At 39.6% G+C, this 10,564-nt stretch overlaps 1 protein-coding gene across 1 annotated transcript; it reads right to left on the bottom strand.

The window, feature by feature from the left end:
• Positions 1-771: 771 nt before the first annotated feature.
• On the bottom strand, positions 772-7,330 carry LOC121853253 (microsomal glutathione S-transferase 1-like). The gene is made up of 4 exons (XM_042347273.1): positions 7,254-7,330; positions 2,365-2,561; positions 2,016-2,095; positions 772-1,839 (listed from the first exon to the last, which is right to left on the bottom strand). The coding sequence occupies exons 2-4, from the start codon at positions 2,482-2,484 to the stop codon at positions 1,605-1,607; spliced, it is 435 nt and encodes a 144-aa protein (XP_042203207.1). The 5' UTR covers positions 2,485-2,561; positions 7,254-7,330; the 3' UTR covers positions 772-1,604.
• Positions 7,331-10,564: the final 3,234 nt, after the last annotated feature.

The following is a 10,564-nucleotide window of genomic DNA, read 5'->3' as shown; positions in this document are numbered from 1 at the left end:
CAGACGTAAGAAAGGTATTATCCAGTGTTTTCTCCAGGTATAACACTTTCCTCACAGGAGACTCAGCGAGTGTGACATGGTCCCCCAACTCCAACATGTCGGTCTACACTTGTCTAAAATCGATCTCACTCCGAGTTCAAAGATGAGCTAATATATATTAAATTAAGGGTAGTAAAGGAGTTAACCTATTATATATCTGTTTTAACATGTTTATTTATATAATTTGACACGTATGTATGTACCTAGTGACAAGTACATTAAAATACAGAGTACATACAGTAGAGTACATAATGGACATGTGGTGTACTGTACGGTACACTTTCATTTGATCATTCTGTACACGGTATAAGTACAGTAGTTCATGTCAATTAATCATTACATCAGAAGTACATTACCAGTCGTAAATTGAATATAAACATCTCGGCAATTTACACAAATATGTAAAAATGACTGTAAACGACTTGCCTGTAAATTTGTTAATAATTATGAACGAACTAAGAATGAAACAAAATCCCACTCATAATCCCACATAATCTTAACAAGGTAAGTCCCACACAAGTAAATTCCACTCATAATCCCACACAGGTAACTCTCACTCAGGTAAATCCCACACAGGTAACTTCCACTCATAATCCCACTCATTATTTCCTTAACAAAACCTGGTAGACATTTGATCATTAATAACCACTGAGAACAACAAAAGTCACAACTGTTATCTAATGGAAAACATTTAGAAACCAGTTATAACCTTTGTATCTCTAGAAACCATTGTATCATTCTAGAAACCATTCTATCGCTCTAGAAACCATTGTATATTTAGAAACCATTGTATCATTCTAGAAACCATTGAATCACTCTAGAAACCATTGCAGCGTTCTAGAAACCATTGTATCTCTAGAAACCATTGTATCATTCTAGAAACCATTGTATCACCCTAGAAACCATTATATCATTCTAGAAACCGTTGTATCGTTCTAGAAACCATTGTATCACTCTAGAAACCATTGTATCATTCTATAAACTATTGTATCATTCTATAAACTATTGTATCATTCTAGAAACCATTGTATCACTTTAAAAAACATTGTATCATTCTAGAAACCATTGTATCATTCTAGAAACCATTGTATCATTCTAGAAATCATTGTATCACTCTAGAAATCATTGTATCATTTTAGAAAACATTGTATCATTCTAGAAACCATTGTACCACTCTAGAAACCATTGCATCACACACACACACACACACACACACTGTATTATTCTAGAAACCACTGTATCATTCTAGAAAACACTATTAAGTCTAATATGAAAAACAGTCACTCTAGAAACCACTCCATTACCCTACAAACACTCCAATTGCCTCTAGAAACCCTCCAGAACCCCTAGAAACCTTCAAGTGCCTCTAAAAAAACAAGTGCTCCTAAAACCCCTCCATTACCTCTAGAAACACTCCAAGTGCCTCTAAAAAAAACAAGTGACTCTAGAAACACTCTAGTGCCTCTAAAATCCCTCCAAATATCTCTTAACAGCCTTCCAAATACCTCCCAAAACCTCCAAAAGATACTCCAAGTACCTCCAGAACCCCCCCCCCACCTCCCCCTCTAATAGAAGCTGTAGAGAACGTTGCCGACGATGAAAAAGTTGACGAGCGTGCCCAGGAAGAAAGCCATACCCCTGTAGGGACTGCCTCCGAGGTAGAGCAGCGTGTGTAGTATCCTGGCCGCTGAGAACGCCCGAAACAACAAGTAGGCGGTGAACGGGGAGGGGTTGGTAAGGACGTAGAACAGCCCGGCCACCCAGAAGACCGGGATGTTCTCCAGGTCGTTCTGATGGGCTCTGTAAGGTGAAGGTGGGGTTAGTCTGGGTTCTGTGTGTGTGAGACAGAGAGAGAGAGAGAGAGAGAGAGTGTGAAAGAAATATTTTTCAATTTCTAATGTTTTCACTCAACGAAGAACACTGGGGGTGGATAGATAGACAGATAAAGAGAGAGATAGATAAAGAGAAAGACTCACCTCCTCACACGCTCCACTTCTGGGTTCGTCTTGGTATCCTTGGCACCCATGTGAAGGGCGTCCTCGGGGTTAGCGAACGCCTGTGTGTATAAAGTGAACATAAGTGATTATAAGCGAGTGTATAAAGTGAATGTATGTAGTGTTAAGTGAACGTCTGTGTATATACTGTAAAATTAGATTAGGTAAGGTAAAGGTTAGGTTAGGTTAGGTTAGGTTAGGTTAGGTTAGGTTAGGTTAGATTAGGTTAGGTTAGGTTAGGTAAGTTAAACAGTACTCACAGTTAAGTTAAGTTAGGTAAGGTTAGGTTAGGTTAGGCTAGGTTGGGTTATGTAAGTTAAACAGTACTCACCTTTCGAGAAATTCGGTAGTATCCAGTGATAGGCCCCATGACGAGAACCTTAGCGGCCAGTACAGCTGACCAGAAGATGTAGCTGTTGAACACGGGGTTGTCCACACTCCAGGCTGACATGTTGCTGTTTTATGATGCTGTTGCTGCAAGAATTTCTTCCTCTGTTCTTGTCACTGCAAAAACTCGTCCTCGTGTTGCTGTAAATAAGTAAGAAAATAAATAAGTAATTAATAAGGAAAGTAATCAAGCAAGTTGTTTAAGTGCATTTTTTTATCGTGTTTGTCTTGTGTTCTTGATTTTCATTTTTTTTTTAGAGAGATAGAGACTCAACTAGCCACTGATAAATATCTCTTGATCCCATAACATCTGTCTCAACACACAGACACTTATGGTACACACAGTTATGGTAAGCATAGTTATGGTACACAGAGACTTATGGGCACAGACACAGTTATGATATACGGGAGGTTATGGTACTGATCTGGCCCTTTAACAGTTGATTCCTTCTGTGTTAATGAGGCAGGAACATGTATATTATATAGGGTTTTAGTAACGAAACCCAATTGTCAGTTATCTATTTATTGAGGAACTATCTGAGATACAGTTCCAAGTGTATATCACCGTAACTTAATCACTGTAGCTATGAGTGTTGAGATGAGGACGGAGGCTCTATTAAAGAGCTCTTCTAAATACGTCTGGTTGGTGTGAGGTGTTGAGGGACAATCCCATAATACCCGTCGAGGGAGAACGGTAATATACGTCCTCCCTCGAGGGAAGACGGATCCATGCACGATGGCTCCGTCTTCCTTTCGTCAAGGATATCAAACTACTGCCCGCATCAGGTGGCCAGAGAGCCGGCTACTAGTGCCTTAGCTCAGCATTAAGTGACACGACTTCCCGTGGGCACACCTTACCACGTGCTCTGAACATGCTACCTCATAGCTAGTGCAAAGTTACCGAGGGTGATAGACTATATAAATCATATGTTAATTAACCCATTTATATAATACTTCTGCCTATAAGACAGGGGCTATTACAGTACAGACAGTTGTGGGTACAAACATAGTTATGGTACACAGACACAATTATGATAGTTATGGTATAACACAGTTATGGATAACACATTTATGGTACAGACACAGTTACGGGCATAAGCAGTTGTGGTACTAACACAACACGATGAGTCTTTGCCCAAACTTACCCCCAAAAGACACAGAGCTTGGCAATAGTAACAGTACCAGTGCTAAGTAGAGTAGACCTCACGAGATACTCTGAGGCCGCGTATACACCGAGATACATTGTTGCGCAACATTGTCTCTCAACTGTTTTGTGGCTGTCTCAGAAAAATTAAAAAAGTTTTGCTCGACTGTCTCGCAACAGTCCAAAACACTGTCCCAGGACCTCGTACACACCAAGATACCTTATCCAGAAACAGTTCGCAACAATGTTTCTGGTGCAGACACAGTTATGGTACAGACACAGTTATGAACACATACACAGTTATGGTACAGACACAGTTATGGTACAGACACAGTTATGGTACATACACAGTTATGGTACAGACACAGTTATGGTACAGACACAGTTATGGTACAGACACAGTTATGGTACAGACACAGTTATGGTACAGACACAGTTATGAACACATACACAGTTATGGTACAGACACAGTTATGGTACAGACACAGTTATGATACAGACACAGTTATGGTACAGACACAGTTATGGTACAGACACAGTTATGATACAGACACAGTTATGGTACAGACACAGTTATAGCCACATACACAGATATGGTACACGCAGATATGTACACACAGTTATGGTACAGACACAGTTATGGCACACGCAGTTATGGTACACAGATATGGTACACGCAGATATGTACACACAGTTATGGTACACACAGTTATGGCCATATACACAGTTATGGTAGATATAGTTACAGTACACACAATTATGGTACAGACACAAATATGGTACACAGTTATGGTACACGCAGTTATGGTACACACACCTATAGCCACATGCACAGTTAAGGTACAGACACAGTTATGGTACACACAGTTATGGTCCAGACATAGTTATGGTACACAAAGTTATGGAATTATGGCCACACAGTTATGGTACACGCAGTTATGGTATAGACAGTCATGGTATAGATACAGTTAAGGTACACAGACAGTTATATAACCACAGACACAATTATCATACAGCCACAGTTTTGGTACACATTGTAATATGACCACAGAAAACTATAGTACTGACAGTTATGGACACAGTTATGATACAAAAACAGTTAAGAACACATTTATGGTACACAAAATTATTGTACGCAAATATGGTACACATTTATTGTAGACATAGTTAAGGTACACACAATTATGGACACAGTTATTGTACACAATTATGGTACACAGACAGCTAAGTACATCCCCATCTGGAGTACTGTCACCCCGTCTGGTCCCCGAGATATGCTAGGGACTGTCAGTTGGTTGAAAATGTTCAAAGGAGGGCCACCAGACTGGTGCCTGCACTTTGGCACCTCAACTACCCTGAGAGATTGGAGCGCCTGAACTTGCCTAGCTTATACTACAGACGGGCAAGGGGTGACCTAGTTGAGGTGTATAAGCATCTCAAGGGGCACTACTCAGTCGAGTGTCCTTACTTGGAGCTGGCGGACGCTCGCCCCACAAGGGGTCACAGCTCAAGATTGAAGAAGCCTCAGGTCCAGAAAACTGTGAGGGAAAACTTTTTCGGAGTGAGAGTTGTGAACTCTTGGAACAATCTGCTAGAACGTGTTGTGACGGCACCGAGTGTGAGTTCTTTCAAGACAAGACTTGACCAACACTGGAGCGGGTTCAGGTACATTCAGAAGCCGGTGCATGCCCAGTACTTGCCAACAGTGCGTGACAGAGACGTGACCGATCGCCCAAGCGGCTAACAAGCCAATCAGTGATGAAGAGGATAAAAGTAAAAGTATAGTACAAACACAATTATGGACGCAGTTATTGTACATAATTATAAGAACATAAGAAATAAAAAGGAGTCTGCAATAGGAAATATTACAGACTCCTTATTTTTTCTTATGATAATAGGCTGGTTGGCCTGTGCATTTTTTTTTTTTTTACGGGAATTAGCCAACCCGGGCACAGGTCAAACGACCCACAACGGAGCCTGGGGGGCGAAAAAAAAGAACGGAAAGAAATTGAAAATATAGAAAAAAAGGTTATACTGTATTAATCTACACCACGAAGATGCCGGAAAACCAGCTTTTTAAAGTGAGACAGATTGTAAGAGCATGGAAACACTGAGGAAGGCAGAGCATTCCACAGTTTGGCTGTGTGAGGAAAGAAGGAGGTACTATAACGGGTTATTCTCATGTGACCGATATCCACAGAGAAATGGTGGGCACCGCGGGCATGACGTGTGTTACGAACCCACGGCCTTGCCGGCGGTACACAGGATGCCAAATCCCCTGAACATTGTCCGTTAAAGTACCTGTAAAAGAGAGAGTGAAGCAACATTGCGGCGAAGAGAAAGGGGAGAGAGATTGTCGACTAAAGGAGGAGAGTTAATAAGACGAAATGCCTTTGATTCCACCCTATCTAATAGTTGGACAGAAGGAGAGCCACCCCAGATATGAGAGCAGTACTCCAAGTTAGGACGAATGAATCCCTTATATACTTGGAGCAACTGCTCAGGAGTGAAGTAGCTGCGGCATCTGTACAGCATTCCCAACTTTCGGGAGGCAGCTTTAGTTATACTAAGGATGTGTGATTTCCAGGACATATTGGAGGAAATGGTGAGGCCTAACATATTTATTTCAGAATTTGGGGGGATGATAGCGTCCTGAAATGTAATTGGTGGGAGATCGTCTACTTTACAAAGTGTAATTGGTAAATATTGAGTTTTGTTACTATTGAACTTAACCAAGTTTGTATCTCCCCATTCAGAGATGCTGCACAGATCCGCGTTGATAGAAGTAATGATATCAGTTCTAGAAACAGATCTAGTTTGAGAGTTAGAAGGAAGGGGAAAATGTGAGGAAGAGTGAAGAGTAGAATCATCGGCGTAAGAATGGAGAGAATTAGTTGTAGTGTGAAGTAAATCATTGATAAAAAGAAGAAAGAGAGTTGGTGAAAGAACAGAACCCTGTGGGACGCCACTATTGGTAGAGAAAGAGCGAGAAATCGATCCCTCGACAACAACTGCCATGGCAGCTCCTGTCGAGTTACTACCACTCTCTATCATCCATGATCTATCTAGCCTCCTTTTAAAACTTTCCAGCGTTCCAGCACTTACTACAAAGTTGCTAAGCTTGTTCCACTCGTCCACCACCCTATTTGTGAACCAGTTCCTTCCTATCTCCCTCCTAAACCTAAACTTATCCAACTTAAATCCGTTGCTCCGAGTCCTATCCTGTTCGGATATTATAAGAACTTTATCTATATATCCTTTATTGATTCCTTTCACCCGCTTAAATACTTCTATCATATCTCCCCGCACTCTTCGTCTTTCTAGAGAATGCAAGTTTAGTTTCTTTAACCTATCTTGATATGGAAGGTTTCTAAGTACTGACAGTTATGGCACACAGTTATGGTACACACAGTTATGGTACAATGACATAGCTATGGTACAGACAGGTATGGGTATACACAGTTACGGTACAAACACAGGTATGAGTACACACAGTTATGGTAGACTACAGACAGGGATGGGTACAAACACTAGCTGGGAACATCAACACAATTCCTACACAAAACTAACAATATTGAGCCACAAATTATATAAAATATTAATCTAGTGTTATTGATGAATAAAATATATATTACTCGGGTAAAATACATGAGAAAATAAGGTTAAAAGGGATAAATGAAGACACTTACTATTTCCTTCGTCTTCAAGTTAACCAGAGGTGGGCTGTAATGATAAAAGACCAAAATGTCGTACTGTATAGTTGCCAGAGACTCAATGTATGCATACTGAATAAATTATCTAACATTTAGAAATATATGTATAAATTATATTTTTGCAGTATATATTTTTATGGTTATAATATGTCTATTAATATATATAATTATATTAACGTTATGAATGGAAAAATTATAACGTTCTCTTTATCCTACGTGTGGCAGTGATGTATATAAACCTAATAATAATTACTCTATGAATGATATTTTGATTCAATGGATAATTATCACCTTTTTACATAATCATAAGTGTTATAATATACCTTAAATAATCGTAATAACATCACAATAAGCCAAAATTAGAGACAATCAGGAGGAAAATTGATACATCACAATGAAACAGCAAATTCTGCCCGCTCTTTGAAGGTCATCCTGCTGATGCCAAACTCACAACACATCCATCATTATTTTTTTCTTATTAACATCTTATTCACGAACTAATCACGTCTATAATGAGTCTAAAGATGAATCAAGTCTTTGTATTACGATTAAAAAGTGGGAAGAAGCGGTAGAAAATAATATGTTAATACGCAATGGTGATGCCTCCAGAAGCTATCAACATACTTGGTAGGAGCACTTATCTGTTGTGTGTGTTGTGCTTATGAACGAATGTCCAACTAACTAACTAACTGAATGTCCAACTAACTATCTCACTAAATGTCCAACTAACTATATATCTAGTAAATATCTCATCAATTAATTAAGTGTCTAACTAACAAAACATAATGTCCAAATAACTAAATAACTAGCTAATTAAATAACTCTATATAACTACAAGTAACTAACTATGTAATGGTCTATTAAATTTATAACTTAACTCGCTATCTTTTCTTTTTTACGGGAATTAGCCCACCCGGTCAAACGACCCACAGCGGGGCCTGGGGGGCGAAAAAATCAGAAAGAAATTGATAATAATAATAATAATAATAATAATAATAATAATGAAGGTGACCTGGTGAAACATGTGACCTGGTGAAACGCGTGACCTGGTGAAACACGTGACCTGGTGAAACACGTGACCTGGTGAAACGCGTGACCTGGTGAAACGCGTGACCTGGTGAAACGCGTGACCTGGTGAAACGCGTGACCTGGTGAAACGCGTGACCTGGTGAAACGCGTGACCTGGTGAAACGCGTGACCTGGTGAAACGCGTGACCTGGTGAAACACGTGACCTAGTGAAACACGTGACCTGGTGAAACACGTGACCTGGTGATCTGAGATGGTGTCGAGAAAGCCAAGACAATGTTGTGGTGTAAGTGTGGCCGCAGTCTGTCCCTGTCTCTTCTTCTTCGTTTTTGTTGTTATTGTTGTCTCTTTTTCTTCTTAAGAACTTAACATAAGAATAGGGGAAATTACAGCGGGCCTATTGGCCCATACTAGGCAGTCCCGTTTACACCCAACCCCTATCGCTCATATATCCATCCAACCTGTGTTTGAAGCTATATTTGAGTTGCTGTTTATGTTTGGTAACTTGTTCCACTCATCCACTACTCTATTTCCAAACCAGTGTTTACCTATCTCGCGCCTAAATCTAAATTTGTAAAATTTAAAACCATTACTACGAGTTCGCTCCTGGCTGCATAGATTGAGTACCTTTGTTATATCACCTTTGTTTAGCCCTGACTTCCATTTATATACCTCGATCATATCGCCCCTCACTCTGCGGTTCAGTTCTGGTGCCCTTATTATAGAATGGATATCAGTTCACTAGAGTCGGTGCAACGAAGAATGACGAATATGATTCCAGGACTTAGAAACCTTCCATATCAGGATAGGTTAAAGAAACTAAACTTGCATTCCCTAGAAAGACGAAGAGTGCGGGGAGATATGATAGAAGTATTTAAGTGGGTGAAAGGAATCAATAAAGGGGATATTGATAAAGTTCTTATAATATCCGAGCAGGATAGGACTCGGAGCAACGGATTTAAGTTGGATAAGTTTAGGTTTAGGAGGGAGATAGGAAGGAACTGGTTCACAAATAGGGTGGTGGACGAGTGGAACAAGCTTAGCAACTTTGTGGTAAGTGCTGGAACTCTGGAAAGTTTCAAAAGGAGGCTGGATAGATTCATGGATGATAGAGAGTGGTAGTAACTCTCGACAGGAGCTGCCATGCACAAGCAAACCGGCCTATTGCAGACTCCTTATTTTCTTATGTTCTTATTAGTCTTGTCATTCTCCAAGTGAGGTCTCACAAGTGCAAGATATAGTTTTAGGATAACCTCGCTAGTTTTGTAACACACACCTTTTTATATGAATCCAAGTTCTTCGTTAGCCTTGTTTCGAGCAAATACTTATTGTTGACTTGGTTTAAGATTCCTACTTATCATTACTCCTAAATCTTTCTCAAAGTCTGATTTCTCAATAACAGCGTTGTTCATTTCATATCTGGTTTCTCTGTTTACATCTCCTAGACTAAATACTTTACATTTGTCCACATTAAATTTCATCTGCCATATTTCAGACCACGCAAAAAATTTTTTTAGATCTTCCTGTAGTTTTACGGAGTGTTCGTCATATTTAATTGCGTCCTATATTAGTGTTGTCAGCAAATTTACTTATGTTGTTATCTACGCCTATATCTATGCCGTTTATACATATAATAAATAGTAATGATCCAAGTACTAAGCCTTGGGGAACTCCACTAGTGACGTTACCCCAATCAGATTTAAGGGTGCCGTTAATGTTTCCTCGCCGTTTCCTGTCCTGTAACCACGCCCTAATTCATTTTAGAATATCTTCTCCAATTCCACTCTATTTTTCGTATTACTCTCTCGTGGGGGACTCAGTCGAAGGCTTTGCTTACGTCGAGGTATACCACTTCATAATCGTGCCCGTTATCCACTGATTCGAAAACAGTTGAAAAGAATGTTTAATGCTGTAGATTTGTTAGATATGAAGGCCCACTTTTGAAGCCATGTTGAGAATCGTTGATCAACTTGTGGTTCTTCTTCCTTGTTATTATTGTACTCTTGGATATCCTTAATAGCACGGTCAAAATACTGCAATACAACAGTCCATTTAACAGTACAAACAGCCAAAATACCAGTAAAAATAGTCGAAATAATATAAAATAGCCGAAACAACAGTAAAAAGGGCCGAAAAAACACTAAAATAGCCGAAATAACAGTAAAAAGATCTGCAATAGCAGTAAAAATATCAGAAATAACATAAAACAGCCGAAACAACGGTAAAACGTGCCGAAACAACAGTAAAACAGCCGAAATAA

Source organism: Homarus americanus, unplaced genomic scaffold, assembly GCF_018991925.1.
Source record: "Homarus americanus isolate GMGI-L3 unplaced genomic scaffold, GMGI_Hamer_2.0 scaffold50564, whole genome shotgun sequence".
NCBI classification, from domain to species: domain Eukaryota; kingdom Metazoa; phylum Arthropoda; class Malacostraca; order Decapoda; family Nephropidae; genus Homarus; species Homarus americanus.
This window is presented reverse-complemented; position numbering and strand designations above follow the sequence as displayed.

Coding starts and splice junctions, on each gene's coding strand:
- LOC121853253 (XM_042347273.1), bottom strand. CDS start 2,484: ATGTCAGCCTGGAGTGTGGACAACCCCGTGTTCAACAGCTACATCTTC. Junction 2,096..2,364: donor ACTACCGAATTTCTCGAAAG/GTGAGTACTGTT, acceptor TTATACACACAG/GCGTTCGCTAACCCCGAGGA. Junction 1,840..2,015: donor GAAGTGGAGCGTGTGAGGAG/GTGAGTCTTTCT, acceptor TTCACCTTACAG/AGCCCATCAGAACGACCTGG.